At 41.3% G+C, this 21,082-nt stretch overlaps 2 protein-coding genes across 2 annotated transcripts in view; both read left to right on the top strand.

The window, feature by feature from the left end:
• The first annotated feature begins 1,854 nt into the window (after positions 1-1,854).
• LOC143338033 (glutamine synthetase-like) lies at positions 1,855-6,419 on the top strand. Its single transcript, XM_076758132.1, has 7 exons — positions 1,855-1,906; positions 2,594-2,768; positions 3,559-3,720; positions 3,807-3,953; positions 4,111-4,238; positions 4,389-4,588; positions 5,661-6,419. The coding sequence occupies exons 2-7, from the start codon at positions 2,600-2,602 to the stop codon at positions 5,968-5,970; spliced, it is 1,116 nt and encodes a 371-aa protein (XP_076614247.1). The 5' UTR covers positions 1,855-1,906; positions 2,594-2,599; the 3' UTR covers positions 5,971-6,419.
• Positions 6,420-9,254: 2,835 nt separating this feature from the next.
• Positions 9,255-21,082, top strand: part of arrdc1b (arrestin domain containing 1b) — a 32,928-nt gene continuing 21,100 nt past the window's right edge. Inside the window, exon 1 of the mRNA XM_076758205.1 lies at positions 9,255-9,427. Within this exon, the coding sequence (XP_076614320.1) occupies positions 9,310-9,427 (118 nt within the window). The 5' untranslated portion in view covers positions 9,255-9,309. The remainder of the gene's footprint in view (positions 9,428-21,082) is intronic.

The raw sequence follows: 21,082 nt of genomic DNA, 5'->3' as shown, positions 1-21,082 counted from the left end.
CTCTCTCTCTCTCTCTCTCCCTCCCTCTCTTCATCTGTCTCTCTCTCTCCCTAACCCAACCGGTGAAGGCAGAAGGACGCCCACCCAGAGCCTGGTTTCCACCTCTATATGGAAAGTGTCCTGGAACAACTTCTTCTGTGATTTGGCGCTATACAAATAAAACTGAATTGAAAAATTGAATTGAACTGAATACAAATGCAACATTGTTTTACTCTAAATCTGATGACTTCAAAATGATTCACACCTGTCCTTCACTTTAAGGAAAAAGTGTTAATTTTATCATTTGAAAGCTAATATAGTAAGTATTTGTGTGTCAAAGTCCATCCAGGACATACCGAAAATTACTTAAAGTACACTGAAAAAGCACATCACATTTTGTGAATATCAACATGTCAAGTATCATTGATCACAAGTCTACAGTCATGCTCGCAGCTCTGTGAGGCTGTGCTTAGGCACAGTGGGTCTTTGAGTTAAATGCTAATGTGGGCAAGCTAACATAGGCAAAGTGACAATGTTAACATGCTGATGTTTAACAGGTATAATGCTTACTACGTTCACCATCTTAGTGTAGCATGTTAACAAGCTAATTTTTTAACATAAAATATGATCCCAAAACACAGGGAATCGCTGTCCTGAATGGAACATGGATGTCTGTAGAACATTTCTTAACAATCCATCCAATAGTTGTTGAGACATTCCACTGAAAATCCATGGATGTCAAGTGTTAACTCGTCGTGACATCAACCATAGCCATCTCCATTTTGGTTTTTTGGAGCCAGAAGTGACAATATTTGGACAAGAAGGTGGCGCTGCAGAGGAGATGCATTGCCACGCCTCTATCCTGATTGGATCTGACTGAGAACCCTGGGGACACGCTATGGTAGCAACTTGTCAATCACATCTATTGTCTATTTCAGTGTAAATGCGACCGTAATTCCTGATTGACTGATTGCTATCCATCGAGCTATGCCAATACCATGGCTCAAAATACAGTGAGGAAATTAGAAGACAGAGAACCTCATGGGTTCAGGAAACCTTCTGGAAAACTCTCCAGAATGCACTCTTGTCCAATTAAGTTTTTGTTGTCATTTGATTGTTTGGAGGTCCCTGGAGGCCCTATGTGGTGCCTCTGCACTTTAAGTGGCTTAGCCAAGTCTTTGGTTGGCTCTGTGGACACATTACACACCTAGACCCACAGCGTCCCATGTGACTGGTCCTGTTTCTGTAGGAGGTGCTGAATTTCTGCCCCCCTGCCTGATTTTAGGACAGCTAACCTGATGGAAACTGAACATATGAGCAGCTTCTGGTCTCTAATTGTGTTCACTGAGCTGCGAAGACTCTCAGCTCAGCAAACAGTAGTCAGACACTATCAGCAGATGGCCTCTCAGGCACAGGTGGGTGTTCATTACTATTTCTCATGGGAGTTTATGTCCATCTCAACTATACCTGTGATATGGTTTGACTGACTAATTGTTTTGGTTTGTTTGTCTGTTTTAACATAAAGCGGGCCAAATGGATAGTTGGATCAGGTTAACTGAAATGTTGACAGTGAAATGTTTTTTTTCAGGAGAGAGGCAGCAATGTTTCAAACATTGTCACAAATTAGGTTTTGCTTCAGTCAGAGGTATGAAGGATTTGACTTTGTCTAATAAAAACATCATAGTCTGTATAATGGAAACATAACTCGAACAAACGTAAACACACACACACACACACACACACACACACACACACACACACACACACCTATGCACACCTTTGAAATGTCATATTACGTACAGCCCTTGTCACCAGTGTCGTAATTTGCATTCCAGTTAAATACAACAAACTGGTTTAGGCAGATCACACACGAAGTGACTCGCCAACTTTTACACACTTGACTACACTTGAAGCCACCTGCAACACAGTAAGTATCTGTCTCTGTGTGTTCTATGTATTGTGATTTGTGAAACAATTGTTTGATTGTGTATTCTGATAAATGTAGCTCTCATAATTTAAGGTATGTGTGTATCAAATCTGCATTTTTTAAGCCTTATACAATCAAAAACGATGCAGATTTTGATGCAGTTAGATGGAAAAATTTGCTCCTTCTTTCCCTGTGATACACCTCAAGCTGCCGGGACAAACAAGGTGTTTGTAAAACACACAAGTAAGATTTTGAAAAGGGTCAGTTTTTATGCTGTTTTTTAATATATGCCCAGGCGTCAAATGTCACAAACATTGTTTCTACACTGTTCTCTTATTCACAGCAGTTGTGCTCGATAAGAGAAATCAGCACAGCACAGGCAAATGACAGATTAGGTGCCTGTAAATATTAGTGCACAGGTGTACAGCATGGCAGCATTCACTGATGCTCTCAGTGTATTATTTTCAATCAGATTTTTTTTTGTGGGTGTTTGTATTTCAGACTTTCTACTTTCTTTTTGAGTGTTTGTGACTGAAAATACCCATCGATATATGTGTTTGAAGTCCTGCAGGTTTCCTGCATGGATGAAGGAATGGAAAACCCAGCACATAAACACTAGAGCTGACATGTTTCCACACTGTCATAAACACCTCACCTTTGCACTATATTCTGCCTCTGTGATTAAAGGTGAGCATGGCATCAGTGTCGACCAGTGCCTGCCTCAACAAGGCGGTGCGCCAACACTACATGAACCTGCCTCAGGGAGGGAAGTGCCAGGTTACCTACATCTGGATCGACGGCACCGGGGAGGGACTTCGCAACAAGACCCGAACCCTGGACAGTGAGCCAACAAGCATAAAAGGTAAATGGCCTCTTGATTTTCCCTTTTAGTGGTGAGTAGCAGTTAAAACAGAATATTTCAGTGTTTGGAGTTTCACTCTTTAATTCTAAATCTCTTAAACTTGTCATATCAAGATAAAGGTAAAATATGCATGGAATTAGTTTCAAGGAATCAAACAATTGTTTTGATCCTTCATGAATAATTAAGGACTATAATTACTGATGAAAGCTTTATCAAAGCTGAGTCCCCCAACGATGCAAATGAGAGAAATTCGCAGGGCAAAATTCAGAGATCACTGGGAGAGTGCATGGATTGCAGAATGATTAAAGCATTTGACAGGTTCTCTGAGGGCTGTTAATCAACAAGTGAAAGAAATATGCAGAAATAAATGTAAGAATAAGCCATCACAAGGTTTAACTGTACAGCTCTGTTGTCAGGGAGCACCATCGTGGAAAGGATGGGTTGCACATTGTACACAACGTAGCATCCTGGTGCAACTTCCGTGATATGTAGGCTTAGCTGGAGAATAAATATTTGTGACTGTTCAGTACACTACAGTTCCATTTAAAAATGTCACCCATCTTATCTTTTCTTCCGCTTGTCCTTCCATATTTATTTATTTCCTTGTTACTGTCTTTGTTCTGGTATCTGAGCACTGATGGTTTACAGGAATTTGTGTTGATCACATCAGAGCTAAAACAGTCTGTGAGCATATCAGCCTTCACACCACATAGACTCACATACCCAATTCTGAATTCTATTTAAAGGGGATGTTTTGGTGATAATGTTTTGGGTCATTTTATTTTGTCAGATATTCCAGAGTGGAACTTTGATGGCTCGAGCACATACCAGGCAGAAGGCTCCAACAGTGACATGTACCTCATCCCAGTCTGCATGTTCAGGGATCCATTCACCTTCGACCCCAACAAACTGGTCCTCTGTGAGGTCCTCAAATACAACCGCTTGCCTGCAGGTACATTTCTTAAATTTCACTGTCACAATGCCATTCAGTAAGGACCGGACAAATGAGCTGTACTGATTTTTTTATTTACTGTCTAGAAACCAACCATCGAGTGAGCTGCAACAAGGTGATGAAGAAGATTAAAGAGCACTGTATTTGGTTTGGCATGGAGCAGGAGTACACGCTCTTAGGAATAGATGGACATCCTTTTAGTTGGCCCTCAAATGGATACCCAGCACCCCAAGGTGAATCAGCAGTGATTACTGACAACTCATATGTCCTTTATAAGTGCTACAAAAACAGACAATATCTTGAGATTGTCAGTTAAACTCATGTAATGTATTTTTGGTAGAGTTTTGTATTTTGTCTTAACAAGCTTCCCATCATGTCATCCATGTTAAGGACCTTACTACTGCGGGGTGGGGGCACAAAATGCTTATGGACGGGACATTGTGGAGTGCCACTACAAGGCCTGCCTCTACGCAGGGGTCAAAATCTGTGGAACCAATGCCGAAGTTATGCCGTCTCAGGTAAGCGTCACAGTAATTCTAATGCAGTGGATAGAATATGTTTTCACGATGGCTCAGACATTCAAGGCAACTTATTGTTCTTCGTCCACTTTTGTTTCACACTTCTCTTCTACAACGTCCTCATTTCTGCTCCTCTGCTTCCAACTTTAGTGGGAGTTCCAGGTGGGTCCCTGTGAGGGCATTGAGATGGGTGACCATCTGTGGGTTGCACGCTTCCTGCTGCATCGTGTGTGTGAAGATTTTGGGGTTGTTGCAACACTGGATCCCAAACCAATGAAGGGCAACTGGAATGGCGCTGGTTGCCACACGAATGTCAGCACCAATCAAATGAGGGAAGAAGATGGACTGAAGTGAGTTAGCATTTCCTTTGGAATTTGCAACAGTAACGGTGATTCATCGTTTTAAATGGTAAAATTGATCATTTAGAATTTAATTAACCCAGTCAATGAAATATTAATAACACGATTTGTCGAAAATTGTGTTATGAATTGAATCTTGCTCGTATTTGAACATTTTCCCCAAAAGGATGTTACAGTTGCTGAATTAAAGATATATTAATGTTCTTCTGTCTCTCAAAGCTGCTAAAACATCTCTAAATTGTGTTTGCATGATCACAAATCTCTCTATTGCCTGACTTCTGTTGCTTAACATTGAATTTCTGTAAATTATGTAACTTTAATGGCTATAACCAATATTTTTACATTAACAATGGATCATATGTTCAGTAGGTGAGAGGTTTCAGTCCTACCGTCAAACTGTCAGAGAATTATGACGAGACAGAGCTTTAAAACAATTGTCAGCTCATTGTTTTGGTTTTCTATTCTCCAGTCTCACTGATTGTTGCAATCTCACCATGCAGAACAGGAAGCTATATTTGGCAGAAAAAGCTCCAAAAACACACTGTAGGTTATCTTTCCACCACCAGATGGCAGCCAGACATAGTTAGCAACTGTAGCTGGGGAACATCGTGGAAGATTTAGCAGCCTAAGAGTCAGACATTTCCCTCAGGAGTTGGTAGAGACCAAAAACAGAGCTAAAAGGAGAGTGAATATTTAACTTACATTCATCCAGTGGCCAGAATAATGACCCCAGATTAATGTTACTTTGTATCTGCTGGATGTGTAAATAAGCAGCTGTTTGCTTGCAAGTCTTGCAGATTTCAGCAGGTTATAGTCATGGGGAAAATGTGACAGCAAGACAAAGCTACCATTTCTTGTGGTTGACCCTGCAAGTTTAAACATCAGAAAACTATGGGATAAGTTATTGTCAGTAAGCAGTGTCATACTTTTTCAGTTTCTTTGCATGAGCACACTGTCTCATAAAGTTTTGAAACTGATCATTTTAGCATTAGGACAACATTCATCCACAGAAGGTCACATAAGCAGCCTTCATTACCTCAACTATGTTTTCCTCTGATGACAGATACATAGAGGAGGCCATCGAGAGGCTGAGTAAAAAACATGCCGAGCACATCCGTGTGTATGACCCACGTGGAGGGCAGGACAACATGAGGCGTCTCACGGGTCACCACGAAACCTCCAGCATCACTGAATTCTCTGCCGGAGTGGCCAACCGAGGCTCCAGCATCCGCATCCCTCGCCAGGTAGGCCAAGACAAGAAAGGCTACTTCGAGGACCGTCGCCCTGCAGCAAACTGTGACCCGTATGCTGTGACGAGGGCCATCGCAAGCACCTGCCTGCTTGATTTAGAGAACGAAGAGGAGAGCAAGTAGGAAGAAGGTACCTTAGTTTTCCTGTGGATTTAATGTTTTAATGTTATTTCTATATTATTTCTATATACTCTATTATTTAAATATAGCTACTTCTCCAGTACTGTAACTGACTTTAGAAATAAGAAATTGATAGAATATTTGGTACAACAGTTTTGTCAGAGCTGGAAATACTGTTGCAAAAACTTTTTGTGCTTCTTATTGTCTGAGACTACATTTATATTATACTGCATTAAAAAATATGAATCAGTGGGGTCCTTTGACGCGAATGGTTACTGTGCATGCTGCATATCTGCAATCTTGTCGTACCACCTTCACTCTCCGCCTGTTTCCTGTCTGCCTCTTCACTCTCAAGCAGCACCAAGTCTGAAAATGCAAAAATATATGTATCTAATATATGAATGTCTAATATATGAATCGTCATTTCTTAAAATTTGTGTCATATGTGTTTGGATGAGGTGAAATAAAGACTGTGGTACTGTGTTTATTTGTTTGCATAATATTATAATAGAATGTGCAATAAATCAATACAATACCAATACTGTTATAGAGGAGTGAACACTGGATGAGATTTGATTATCTTAATTCTGAGACTCTGAAAGTTTTTCAGGTTTTTAAGACTGTATCACAGTTTTGAGTGTTCTGGCCTAACAGACTCAATAGTGAATCATTCTTATTGTCTGGTCATCATATTCACATTACAAATTATTCTGACAGTGTCTTTGAAAGCACCAATTGTGATGCCAACGTTATTTGATTAGAGTACAAATGAATTTTGAATTTTGAGTTTGGTGTTTGTCAGTAACACACAGTTAGTTTCATCTTGCTAATGCATCTATCAGACACTTCTCTATTGAATGTACAGCAAAACACTTCAGACAACAAGCATCGAGGCAAACCCATTACATTATTGTTACAGATGTAAATGGCTTCTCGCAAACGTCCACCTGGTGGAGCCACTGGTATAGTTCTCGTGTCACTGTGACTGTACATTTAAACAATTGTAATTCACCAGTCACAGCCATCTGACAAAAGGTCAGTGTCACAGCAGAGCAGAGCCATCTGCGTACTTTAAGAAGGGATGAGTGAGATGTGGTTTGAAAGCATTAAACCACAAGAAGAACCACACATAAGATGCTTGCAGGCGGAGAGGAGATGAATGAGGTTGTTGTGTGCTCTCAGTACTGGCATGGATCCGCCTCAGCCTGATGCTCAGTGTATTTGACATATGGTGTTAACATCTTATCCCGTTACTTCCTGACATACAATCCTCTCACTTTGCGCCTCGCAGCGTCAAACTGACTCATTATTCAAGCTGTTTGAGGGGAGCTTTTTGCAACATGAGTAAACAAAAAAAAACGAGGGATGCTTGAGACCTGATCAGATGCCACCGCATACCAGATTTCCATGGATACAGGCAGTAACTTGGCAACCATAGTGTTTGTCTGTTGTCATGGAAACATCTGTCTCAGAGCATTTCCCAGGAATATGAGCGGCCTGGTGAGATGATGATGGAGAGAGAGAGACAGAGAGGAGAGAGACTTATTGTGTCTGCCTCTGTGTGTTTGAGGCTTCTTTTTTTGTCTTCTGGTAAATGTAAGCTGTTAAAGCTCCAGGATGAGAACTGTTACTTTTTACTGTGAGCTTTTTATGCACCACAGCCACCATAACTGTAACATCTGCTCCAGCAGCTGATGCTGCACATTCAGACAGGAAACACAGTCAGAGGCAGGAAGTACTTTCAGAAACAGGAAGTATGCACAGAGGTGGGAAGTTATGGGAAGTACTATGAGACATGCACATTTATGTGTGTTGTCTTTAGTGTCTTAGATCAAAATACAGGGATGCAGACTAAAAATCCTTGAATTATGAGTGTGGTCTTGATAACACTCGATAGACTACTTCTACAGAAAGATAGAGAGAACAGGTGGAGAAGGGTCTATCTGCACCCCTTTTTCTCAGAGTCTGCCATGTTTCTACAGAAACCCAGAATTGTGTTTTGAATGGCCACCTTAGGTTCTCCCACATGCTTGCGAGGGGAGAGCTGAGGTGACCTTTCACAATAACTAAGAGGAACTATGACACCGCCAGTCTACATGCAGATGCAACAGTTACATGTGTTAAGTGGGTGTTCTTGTTTTGAAGATGGATATTATTGCAATAATGCAAACTGAGACTGCTGCATGAGTGGAGTTCCTCATACTCATTCATTGTTCATGCACAAGTACAGTTAGGCTCCATTACCAACTTGGCAAAGAACACAGCTACTGGTATTATGCTGAGATCTTGAGGCCCCATCATGAGAGGGGTTCTTGTATCAAAGACTAGTTTTAACACACCTTTTACTTCAGTTTTGTGCTAACATGTTGCATATTCTTAAATTAAACTGTGTTTAATCAAATTACCACACAGCTATTCTGGGACCAGCTCCAATTCCAGCACAGAAAAGCTGCCCACATTGTACAGAGAGGGAGAGGAAAGGGGGTGTTGCAGGGGCCCAGCAGCTCTTTATTTCCCCCGGGTCTCCCCTGCAGGTTAATCCAGCCGAGAGTAACAAAAGATAGTCATGTGGTCTCATGAGGGCTGGAAATACATCTGTAATGTTGATGATGGGCGGTGAATGTGTCTAATGATATTTTGTAGAAAGTGTTAAGTAACATCCTTCCTTTTTATGTTTTCAGAAGCTACTGCACAGGCAGACCTGAAACTGCACCTGCTGCATGCTGAGGGGTATTATAGTCAGATACAGTTAGATACTTGAGAACTGTGTCCAACTTTCAGCTATAGCCGGATAAAGATTGCATTTTCAATGACGCTTCTTTGGCTGCTTTGGTTTTGGGTTATTGGAAACTTTTTGACCATGTATACTTTAAGGACATCTATAATGCTTTAGTTTTTAGGTGGTCATTTTTTATACTCCTAAATCAAATTCACTTTCTTTCTTTCTTGCTGTCAGTGTAGAGTCATATCTTTAGACATAAAGGTTGTACAAGATCAAAAATGTGTTATTAAAAAGGTTTGTTAATTGTAAGCGTTTGTATAAACCTTTTTAAACCTTGTTGGTTTAATTTATCATACTACAGGCCTCCAGTTCGAGATCTGCAATGCAATGCCAATGGCAGGTTTTACATCCACTTTGGATGGCTGAGAATTTTATCCAGAACGACCCTGGACCGAGTGAAATGGGAGAGTCTATAAAACAGAAGGTGCATGACTTCTCATCCCTCCCATGACTTTGAATGGGCAGTCAAGGTGACGTCACTGGTCTCTAAGGGGGGGCGCGCGGCAGCAGGTGAGCGCAGCATCGCCTGGTCGCTGCTTTCAAAGACGCAGAGCGGAGCCATGGGAAAGCTTCAAGAATTTGATATCACTTTCACCAACAACAAGGTGGTTTACGGTCCAGGAGAGTCCATAAGCGGAACTGTGAAAATACGTACCAGCAACTCGCTGCAGTACAAAGGTAAGCTTCCCTGAAACGTGTTTTCTACAGAGGGAGAGGAACATTTCTTTGCCAGCGTGTCTTTCACCGCCTGGTTCAGCGAAGCGCGCGGCTAAGGCTCGACGTAGATAAACTTTTCCTCCGTGATGGTAGACGAGAAGAAGAGCAGAGGACTGAATGTACAGCCGTGTGCTTGTCTCTCCGTCGGTTTGACGGCTCATGCTGTGACCGTGAAAAATTTGGTGCGTACATCCCGGATTTTGGTGGTGCTGCGCCAGGAGCGGACGCTGCGTTTCCACCCTCCACATGAGCTCGAGCAGCCGCCGTGCTGTGGCTCATTTCACGGGGCTGGTGCCGCTCGGTTGGCAAGTAGTTTGAGACCCTCGTCCTGGATCACATCCTGCTTCTTGCAACATGTTGCTTCCATGTATTGTTTTTGACGAAACCTTGAAATTGTTTGGGGATGTTGTGTGAAGGTGAGAGACGTCTGAAAAAGCACAATAACAGGTTGTGAGGCAGTTTTATTGCTTTATCAAAGCGTATTTGTCTTCAAAAGTCCCCCCCCATGTTTGATACGATGGAAGGACTTTCAAAGCTTTTACTTCCTACATCAAACTAGTGGGAGTAGTTTATAATGGGGTGGAAAGAAGGTTAGAAAGGTGGAGAGCAGCCTCTGGAGTTGCCATGGAAGTACACAAAGAATCTATTGTGTGACAGGGATCCGTGTGGGGATTCTTGTCTTCTATTAACTTTAACTAAAAAGGGAGTCTGGGACAGAGGTATGTGAATTGACAAGGACAGTTAATGAATAAAGATGGCTTCTGCAAAGTGCAATGATGGTAAGGGTATGAATGATCTCTGGCAACAACAGTTCATCATCAGGATGTGACAGAAAGTGACAGATTCACATTGTACATTAGTTCAGTGCAGCATCTGTACAATGTATAACACTACGATCACACAACTTTCCATTTTATTCATTTTAAATGTGTGCAGATACAGAGGAACATGTCATTTGTCAATGAAGAGACACGTCAGTTTGTCCTCGGTTTCATATTTTGAAGAAACGTTTTGGACAATTTGAGTATTAAGTTATTCAGCAGCACTTCCACCTGTTTGTCAGACAGTGAGATTAATTTGCCATAATGCACAGGCTGACCTGAAGCAGATGGCGTTACAGCAGAGGTCAGGGCGCCTGCTGAGCTCTGTTACACTGTGAGGTCACACGGATGCAGCCAGTCTGTACCTGACACCAGGCGCTCTTCCCAGATTAAACCAGGCAGTGGTGGCTGCCGTGATGACGTCCTTGGAGCATATAGACAGCCGCAGAGCTTCTTAGAGTCAAGTGGTTAACAGCTCAATGAAAGTATTGTGAGATGCTGAAAAGAGCATGATTCTGTTGTTGTTGAGGATTTGGATCTGCTGCAAGCACATGAATAGTCTCTGTTGCATTTACTAGTTTGTCCATTCCAGTTTCATTTTTCTGCAATCTATAAGAAGACAGATTTCACACCTGCGGCAAAGTGTAAAAAACCACAGCTTTTAGCTCACAGTGCTGTGCGTGCTGACACACGCCACATTTAATCAGACTGTTGATCCTAATTTCAAAGTAAAGCGGTTTGGAAATGTGTGAGAAGATAATGGCAGATGAACATTTCAAAGGCCAAAAATCTAAACACATTTTAAGAGGACCATTAAAGTCAAGTGATTGTGTTGCTGCCTTTGGCTGCCTCTCTTTTAACATGTTATCACCCACCACAGCTGTGGTCGGTCCTACAAACAGTAGTTGGGTTACAAAAGTGCTTTCAAAGTATTATTTTTATGACAGTCATTCTTTTGAAAATTACCACAGTGACAGAAAGGATGCAAGTCGCAAGTGTAATCTGTCGACACGCATATTACATCTTCATATTCACGTATCTTTTCACAGTACAAGCAGTCTTGTTTGGCAGGCTGGGCAGTGGGAGCTGAAGAGTTAAAACATTTGCAACACATTTTTTCGGGTGAAATTGCACCTTTTGACAAAAACAATAATTAAGTCTGTTCTTACAACCAAATCTGCGATGATGGTAGAAAATGTAGAGTTTTCTCTTTGTCTTTCTCAGTCACTCAGCTGCCTGTGAAGGTGTGTTTTAAGAAGTCATGTACAAGGTGGTGTTGCTTGTGTCAGTTTAAGTCAGAGATGTCTGACTTCTGGGAGAAGGTACTCCAGTAGAGGAGAGTTGGGCTCCATCTCGGGCTTTCAGCGTGTCCGTTAATGTACTGTAAATGCAGAGGCTGCATTATAAGTCCAATGACATCACCCCTCTCAACCACGGCCACTGATGACTCCATCAATCAGAGAGTTTGAATCATGCTGAAGCAGGGAAATGTGCTCTCGTCTAGTCTGTGCGAGTGTGAGAATTTCCTGTTTTTCTTTCTTGAGAAGAGAATACTGTCAGAGCAGGTTCTTCATTTCATGTGTTTCCTGCATTTATTAGATTATGGATGTTTCATTAATTTGATGATGAAGATCACATGGCCAATAATCTGAGAAGCCATTTCCACGTACATTGAATCACAATAATGATGCAGATTAAGAGTGGGTACACTCCTGGGGCCATTTTCTTGAAACCATTTTCACTCAAATAATGGATATCTAATCAGTGCAAACATCAAACATCGTCTTTGTTACATCCAGCACGTTTAAGGAGGAAGAGCAGTATAATCACCAAACATTCGCTTTGAACACATTTGGGACTAAATGCTCAAAGTAGATAATCAGCAGAAAGTTAATGGTCAACAGATCATCCGGTCTAGCCAACTTTCCCACTGCTCTTCCACTCACTGGTCATGAGTTCCTCATAGTTGTTGGTTTTACTGCCATAAACGTGCACACTACCCATGAAAAGATATTACTGCCCTCAGATATTTCACTGAAGAGCAGCACTGTTCTTGTTTTTCAGGGAAGGACTATCTGCATTGTACACCATATAACCCTTTAAAAATGTCCTTTGAGTGTGTGTGTGTGTGTGTGTGTGTGTGTGTGTGTTTGTGTTTGCGTTTGTGTTTGTGTTGATACACCGCACAGGCTATCCATTACATAGATGTTGGCACCATATGAACAGTATGGATCATTAGTGTACTATTCACATTGCATTCAGGTGTGTACAGTTACCAAGTCTTATGATGAAATAAATACACCGGGATATTAATAAACAGATACAGGCTCTCTGAGATGCTGAATATTGTAGAGGCCAAAGTCTCAGCTGCACTCTATTATTGATGATGGAGACCATTAGACAGCATTTCCATTGATTAGCTTCCTTACAAAGCCAGTCGTTCAAGCAGAGTCATGAATGCTTGAATGAAAGCACCTGAATGAGCCACTCACACACGTTACTTACACATAATGTTGAACATGCACTACACCCCAGTTGAAACCTTTATTAGTAGAAGCTAGGTTGTGAAACTGGATGAATATATCGGTTATTGGCGATTGACAGAGTCCATCCGGCTGTGTTTTGGGCCCATTTTCATGATTTTATTTTGCTAATTTAATGGTCTGCCTCTGAAGAATGAGCAAGACCCAAGAGAGGCAGCAGGGAACACAGTGTGTAGAGAGAGAATATTTCACTTCTGACTTGGTGAATTAAGGGTTTATTTGAACCAAACCAGAGCATGTGATTGTTGGACAAGTGGAAAGACTAACCAAGATGGAAGCTGTATGGTTGCATTGTTCTGTTTAATAAGGAAAACAGGTGTTAATGACATAGATCTGATGTAGCGGGCGTAGCCAACCTGTCTGTTTGGTTTGGTCTCCTCTTGTGTCTTGGCCAGCCTCCTGGCTCTTAAAAGCATGTACAGTCACCTGATACAGGAGATGTTGTTAGTTGGACTCAGCTTATATGGACACTTTATCTCGTGTGGGACATACCTGTATAGACAGTTTACTTGTGCAGCAGACTCCAACATTCAAAAATCACATGTACAGTTGCAGTGACTGTGCATGAGTGAGAAGCAAGTAGGTTTGTAGCAGCTAGTTCAACAGGAAATGAATCACTTCGAGTGAAAGTCCACTTGCTCTGTCTTCCTGCCTGTTTGTACTCTTATTTACCTTTATCTTCGCTGTATGTCTAAGTCGACTTTGAAACAGTGGCATGTGTAAATGAGACGTTTAGGTGTGTAGTTCTTTTTCTATCTCAGATGACAGCAGTGGATCTCGGCTTTCTTTTCGGTAAAGCAGAAACAAAAACATTCACTGTAACCCAATCATCATCTGTGGTAATACAAACCACCGGCTTTATGTAAACAAGACTAGACATCCCCTCAGGTTCGCAGGAAGTTGGCCACAGGCATGTGTATATACATGCGCGTGCACACACACACACAAACACACACACGCACTTTGTGCTTTTTAAATTGTGTTGTTTGGGAGATCTCTGAAGTCTGAGACAGTAGCCCCACTGATGCTATCAGGGTCAGTTTATGTGGAGTTTGCAAATGTTGAAAAACTATCAAGATACTTGGACCAGTCGAACTATTGTGATTCAAGTATTGTGATTTAGTATTACAATTTATTGTGATTTTTGTTGACTTTTGTAACACTAGACCATGGGAAGAAGTCGAGTCATAGTCTTCTAGAGACTGCATGTCGTGAGTCATGTTTCCAAAAACAATGCACCTCACATGCCAGTCAGTCTTTCTGAGTTTTATTTCAGCAGCACCATTGCTATACTGCGTATGAAAGTGCTAAATAAAATACTTTTTTGAAGTTATTTGCAAGTGCCATAGGAAAATAACAAAGAAAAAAAGATTTTAGGCCCCTGAAAACTGCACACAGCCCAGATGTAGACTTTAAATTAACACCCTGTTTGAAATTGAACTTGAAAACGGCCTTATTAAAAACCCTGGACACATCAAAGTGTTAAATAATGAAACTGGGAGAGTCAATCCAGGTACAACATCTGAGGTCTCTTGAGAGAAAAAGTGCAGCAAGGAATAGCTAAGATACTGTGCAGCACCCTCAAAGTCCCAGGCCTCTGATAGACCACCACACATGGAGGTAAAAGGGGGATATTTGTTTTCTGGGAAATGAAAAGTTCATGTGTAGGTTATGGTTAGAGATGTGTGGTTGAGGTAACACTCTGGGGGGGATCTCCATCTTGGCAGCAGCTGACACAGGAACTGACAGTGGGCATGTTGGATGACTCAGGGACACACACAAGGGAAATGTATTCTTTGGACTGGTGGATTACTGGTGTTTTAGCAGTTCATCTGATCTCCTTCAGGCAAACACTATGTTTAATCTTAAGAAAACCGAGATGAAATGGATACAGCTCAAATCAATGAATGCAGTGTGTGACTGTCTCTGTCTTCTGGCTCATGAAGACGTCCCTGCATGCCGGGGTTCCTGTATGACCGTCTAGACTCAGGCCCTGACTAAATCATGACATCACAGCCTCAAGGGCGACTGATAAGAGATCTGTCTGAAAAACACAAGAGCTGCATTGAAACCAGAGGACTGACACATCAGGACGGCAGGTTTTTATTAGCCTCCAAAAACATTATAGTGAATAATATATTAAACTATTGTTTTAAATGTATTCATGGCTGCTATTTTACCACCACTGCAGCTACAACTAATACTACTACTATTGCAATTACTACTAGTACTACTTACACTGCTGCTACTACTGTTGATACTCTAACAGCTACTAGTACTAATATTAGTAGTACTACTTGTCACTACTACTTCTACTTCTCATGCTACTGCTATTGTGGTGGCTACTACTACTGCTGCTACTGCTGTTGCTACTCCTAAGGCAACTGCTACTACCAGGCCTCCTACTACTGCTACTACTACTATTACTGTTACTACAACTCCTTCTACAACAACTGCAAGTATTAAGACTGCTCCAACGGTTAGTATTACTACCACTGGGTGGGTGGGTGGGGGGGTTTGTTCTGTTTTGAGAGGTGTGGTTTGATAGGTTGCCATGACCTTTCAGCATACATCTTTTTGTGGTTAATTACTGCTCAATTAGATATTTTGGAGTACCCGATTTCTGTCTTCTGTTTGTATTGTCCTTTTAGACTTGCTTGTTACAAAGGATGACACCATATGAATAAATGATCTTTGGCTGAAGAACAAAAAGGGTTTTTAATCCCTCTGACTTTGCTGTCTTTTGTCGCGAAATAAGGAACGTGACACATGATTACTGAGCGAGAATAACGGTGACTCAGAGTGACTCCATTCTCTGCTGCCCTTCAGTGTGGCTGGGTGGCATTGATCCACATGTATTTCATCAGTCAGTGTACTGTGCCCGTACAAGTGGCGCTGTCAGCTGGAAATCTTTCTACCACCTGCTCCCTCTCCCCTTGGACTTAGTCATGTTAATAATAACTATCCATTGACCTTCATAACAAACACCCAGCCCAACCCCACGGCTGGTTATTTAGGTCTATTATAAGAGGATTCTGTCTCTTTGCCCCTGATAAGCGCAGACACACCCCAGATCACTCCTCTGCTTCCTCCCTCTAAAATGCTGCCCCACTTCCTGTGCTGTTTAAAATGAGTTAGCAGAGAGGATGTCACTCCTCCATGGAAGTGGAACAAAATGTTGATTAGCGCTAACAAAGAAACTAAAGATAGAACACTTGTCAGCTGTGCGATAAGTTGGTTTATGGTTATACTGGTTTGTTGTGAAATGTTATGCAATGTGATCTTGCAGGCCCACGTGGTACATAGATAATCTTAGTCCAGCCTTAATTTAAAGGTGCACTGCTCACTCTTTTTACATTAACACACTTAAGACTGTATGTAATATGAAAGCAGGCATTTAATGGCAGACAAAGTCTCTTTTTGTCCTTTAAACTACATTTAATGTCCAGTTGAGTCTCATGGCTTCCATTTCCAGCAGCAGGCAGCTGTTTTTAGCGTACCAGCTCTGATAAACACCACCATACTCTACACGCCCTGGTCCAAACAGCAGACAGATAAATTTGGGGTCTAACTGGTGAAGAAAGTAGAACACATAGCAGCATGAGCCAGAGATTTATCCTCAAAATTGTGTTTTTTCTTGCTAGCTGTGGATAATTCTGACCCAAGAGGCCAAAAATATATTACTGTGGCTTCCACGTTAATCCAATGGAGATTTTAAAAGGAAAATGTTGTTGTAGATATAGATTGTAAAAGGCATTATAGTCTTAAAGACTGTAGACAAACAGGATGTGGTTTTGGTGGATGCTCTTGAGAACTGAATTGTAGACGTGCAGATTATGTCGAGTCCATACATAGAGGTGAACCTGCATGTTTGTTTGTTTTTCTGATATAGGCTACTTTTGAGGACACATTTCAGACTAAATACCAGTTAATTTGGAATGGATTGTCCAACTGGGGACAAAAGTCAAGTCCCAAAAAATCCCAACTTTGGGTCAGTGGTAATGTTTAAATTAAGGTTAGTGTCAGGATTAGGCAAATAGTGATTATGGTTAGGATTAGGGTAAATCTCCAAGAAATTAATGTAAATTGATGTGTAATGGGAATAATCATGGGGAATTATATAACTGTATACACACAGTAATTATATTCAAGGCTGGAATGATTACATGATTTATTGATTAGTCAGTCCATTGGCAAAACATGAATCTGTAGCAGTGTGTTTCATTGATTAATCGTCATTTTTTTCAAACAAAAATGTCCAACATTTTCTGGTTCCAGCTTCTCAAATGTGAGGATTTGCCACCTTTCTGTGCTTCATATCATTGTAAAACAAATGCTATTGGGTTCTTAACTGTTGGTAGAACAAAATAAACAATTTTTCTGTGTTTCTTGGCACTGTACAGATTAAGCAATTATCAATGGATTAATGGATAATGAAAAATAAATTCTCTGCTTTCTTTCACTGATGCTGCTTCCATTTGCTCCTGATTTCTGACTCAAAATGGTGTGTTGCGGTTGTGACAGTGCCACTGCTGGAAACACAATATAGCCAGTCAGCATGTAGGCACCTTCCAGGGAAATTGTGTTTGTGGTTTATGGTTTGAATATGTGTTTGTGTGTTTTTGTCACTTTTTTAGCACTGGCTCAGTGGAGACAGAAGGTTGATGCCCGCTGTCCTGACATCGGCGTCTGTTATTGTTGAATCAAAAATGACAGGTCGCCGTTTACACTTGAAAACCTTTAGAACCGTGTTGTGAATTGAATTGTGTCCATTATACACCATGTTTGCTCCATGTCAGCCTCGTCTGAAACAACTGCGGTGCTCAGGAGCTGCTTGGTTACAAGGTTTAGCTCATGATAACGGATCATGTGTTCTGAAAGGTTGCTAATAGCACAAATAGCCCACATCTTTGAGTGGTACTGATGAGGCAGGTGTCAGTGACAGTGTAGCAGCTCGAACACACTCATATCTTAAAATCAACTATGACTGTTCCATTCAGAGGGAGTGAGCAGAGGTCTGAAGGTCACTCTTGGGCCTCTGGGGCTGATACTAAATGACGAATCATGCAAATAAAGCTTGTGACTGTAGTTTGGAGCAGAGTAAATATCTCTCGACTGTAAGTATGTACCTGGAGACAAACAAAGGTGACGGTCAGTTTAAAGAATAAATGTAGTTAGTCATCAATCATCACTTTCAAAATACAATAACTATGAATGCAAAGAGAGTTGCTGAACTCTCAGACTAAATGTTGGTCCATCATGATTCATAACAATCAGATCTTGTGACCTTAAGTGTCATGACTAAGGAAATAACTTCAGTAACACCCATTAAAAAAAAAAAAAAAGCTTCTTTTTGCCACCCAGACTTTGGGCTGCTTTTGTTTCTGACACAGGCAAATGAGATCAGGTCAACTGAGGACATCACTTATTGCCACATGGGAGAAGCCAATGCTTAAGTGTGGGTCTCTGCTGACATAGATACCATCACAAGTGATCCTAAGATGAAGGAGAGGCAGTGTTTACATATCTTATTTCCTAAGCAACCCTCAAACAAATATCTAGACAATGAAATATCCAGAGAATTAAGAGACTGATTCCCTTTTTGTTCAGTGCCATACAGTGAAAACCAGGTGATAATCTACCTGCTAAAGGTGTCTTAAATATTCTTTTGTCCTGAAATCTGTAATACAGACACAGTGTGTATCTCCTCAGGCCATGATGTCTGGATTTTAGGCAAATGTAGTAAAGTGTGGACATTTTGCTGCATGTGAACTTGGGAGAGAGTGTGCAGAGTACAGATTACACGTCTGCTGGTTGTTTTATGATGTAACCTCTACGTGGATAAGCCTCTTACACATGCATGCAAACATACGCAGGGATTGGTGTGCAGTCAGCAATGCAAACATCATAAACTGATCTGACTGAAGTGTGCAAAGCTTCTCAGCAACCAGTGAACGGTGTTGAGTGATGAGAACTAGTTTGGCATGGCCAACGTCACACATTTCCTGAGTTTGTAAAACCCTGCTGCAGGGATGAGCACCGGTTATTTAAAACGTACTCCTCTTCATTGGTGCTCAGTTGGGTTGACGTCTGGTGATTGTGAAGGTCATAGCGTATAATTCACATTTCATTTTCATACTCCTCAAACAATGAAGTGAACATGTATAGAAGCATCTGCATTTCTTAATTTTTTAAAATATGCATTTAAGTTTCTCATTAAATTTGACACCAGTTTTTCCATTCTCAAGCTTAGAAGTGTGGTACAGAAAAGGATGTTGGGTAGCCAAGTAAGAACAGTTTGCAGCAGATTTGTGGCCCCTTTTAAGGATGGAATACTTTGTTGACTGAGGAGAACTATTGTGATGGAGTTTGCAGTATTAACAGTAGTTGGTTGGTCAATTCAAATGGAAAGCCAGCACTAGTTGTTGCCAGTGTTAGGGATAAGAAAAGGTACTGGATGTTATTCGACACAACCCATCTCCCAGATAGGTGGTAATGGAAACTTTACTTAACATTTTCATTGTTTCACCATCTATTTCACTCCTACTACTAAAGCAGAAAGAGGGCCGAGTGTTGTTCCCGTATTCTCTGCTTGTGGCTTCTTTGTTCCTGAAATTATACAGTTGAAAAACTCTGATAGAGGATATGAAGATGTGCATTTATTTTATCACTGAAGCAACTCCTATTGCAAGATTTCTGTCTGTTACTGATATGACGAAGAGGTAACTCAGGACGTGTCTGAACGAACAGCCCAGCCGCTGTTCTGCTGCAGGGGATTCCCTTACAGTCAGGAGTCATAGATCGCAAGATCAGGTGGCCGCGTTTGACATGTCTCATTGAGAGGCATTAGAAAGGAGACGAGGGAGGGAGATGCTGGAAAAGAGACGGACTAATTGTTTGCAGCGCTTAAAGATTTAATGAAGGTAGTAAGTGTGGCATTGGATTACTTGCATGGCCTGAGGTACAGAGTGAAGGCTGTGACCTCTGTAGTTTGTGGAAGAAACCCAAAAACGTTTTAGATATATTCAGGCAACATAGGCTCAGTGGTTTCTGTCAGCGCATGTTGTGTTGTCTGTCCTTCACAGCAAGAAAAAAATAATTCTCTTAAAACTCCTTCAGAAAACAGCCTTTCAGTCTGAGCTTTGACCTTGCTGGTAAAACGAGTCTTGCAGAAACATGACAAAACAAAGTCAACAAAGTTCTCGTCATCTTTTTGCAGTATCGTTATGTAGGACATAAACATGTTGTCTCTCCACGAATAATGCATGCACAGGAGGACCTGTCCATCAGTACTGGACAAGTAGGGTCTGACAAATACACATAACTGTTTAAAATTCTAGTTTAAAAATGAAGGTCCTTCATTGCTACCTTACCACCTCGGTTGTAACAAACCTATTCAGCAAACCTTACTGGACCACAGTCTGAACCGCTGCAGGTTTTGTCCTGTCCAGTCTTATCACATAGACACTGCTTTGGGAGTTACTGTGTCTCATTATGTTGGAATGTAATGACGTCTGAGGAGCCATTTAGCGCATGTGAGGAATGCTGATCAATTCAAGTAATTCAAGCAGCCTTTTCAATCTCATTCATACTCCTGACCCACTTGATATCCTAGTCGTAGTAAAGACACAGTTCTTTTGTTTCATCTGAGAGGTCGAGGGTTTCCCGTTCTGCCTGGTTCTTGTAAAGTTCAGACCTTAAACAAACTCACTGAGGCTCCTTTGTGCTTCCAGCTGTCAGCTGAAACTAGACTCAGTGTAATAAGTGAAAATAAGGAACTGTGATTATTAGCCCAGTTTCCCTGCATGCTTCCTCACCAGCCTCCAAGATGGCTCATTTTTCCCACGTCCTGATGCAACAGGCTGCAAGCTCAGACTGAATGGTTTTATCCCACAGAGTTCAGAAACAGTGTTTTTTCCAGGAACAGTTAAACAGTTGTTGCTAGTAATAATTCTCACTCAGCGTTTAGTATTGTTATGCATGCCAAGTCTGCAAACGTAATTTTCTGTAAAGAAAGATTTTTGGATTTCTGTAAAGATAAAGTGAGTTTTCCAAACAGCTCTATTTCATTTATATCTATTACGTAACTGGCTTGTATTTTCTCAGGAAAGTATGCCCTGAAGGACAAAATTCCTCTGCTGGGAGAGGTGCAAGAGAAGTGTTGAGGTGGCATCAATACCCTCATGGGAAGGAAGCCGTAGAGCAGGAGTTCTCAAGCTTGTCACTCAAAGGTGTGCAACTGATTTTTATTC

This window comes from Chaetodon auriga, chromosome 19 (genome assembly GCF_051107435.1).
Source record: "Chaetodon auriga isolate fChaAug3 chromosome 19, fChaAug3.hap1, whole genome shotgun sequence".
Classification (NCBI taxonomy): domain Eukaryota; kingdom Metazoa; phylum Chordata; class Actinopteri; order Chaetodontiformes; family Chaetodontidae; genus Chaetodon; species Chaetodon auriga.
The sequence above is the reverse complement of the archived record's forward strand: the minus strand, read 5'-3'. Positions and strand labels throughout refer to the sequence as shown.

Excerpts from the sequence above, each read along its gene's own strand:
- LOC143338033 (XM_076758132.1), top strand. The coding sequence starts at position 2,600 with ATGGCATCAGTGTCGACCAGTGCCTGCCTCAACAAGGCGGTGCGCCAA. Across the intron at positions 2,769-3,558 it reads TGAGCCAACAAGCATAAAAG|ATATTCCAGAGTGGAACTTT; the intron begins GTAAATGGCCTC and ends TTATTTTGTCAG. Across the intron at positions 3,954-4,110 it reads TGGATACCCAGCACCCCAAG|GACCTTACTACTGCGGGGTG; the intron begins GTGAATCAGCAG and ends ATCCATGTTAAG.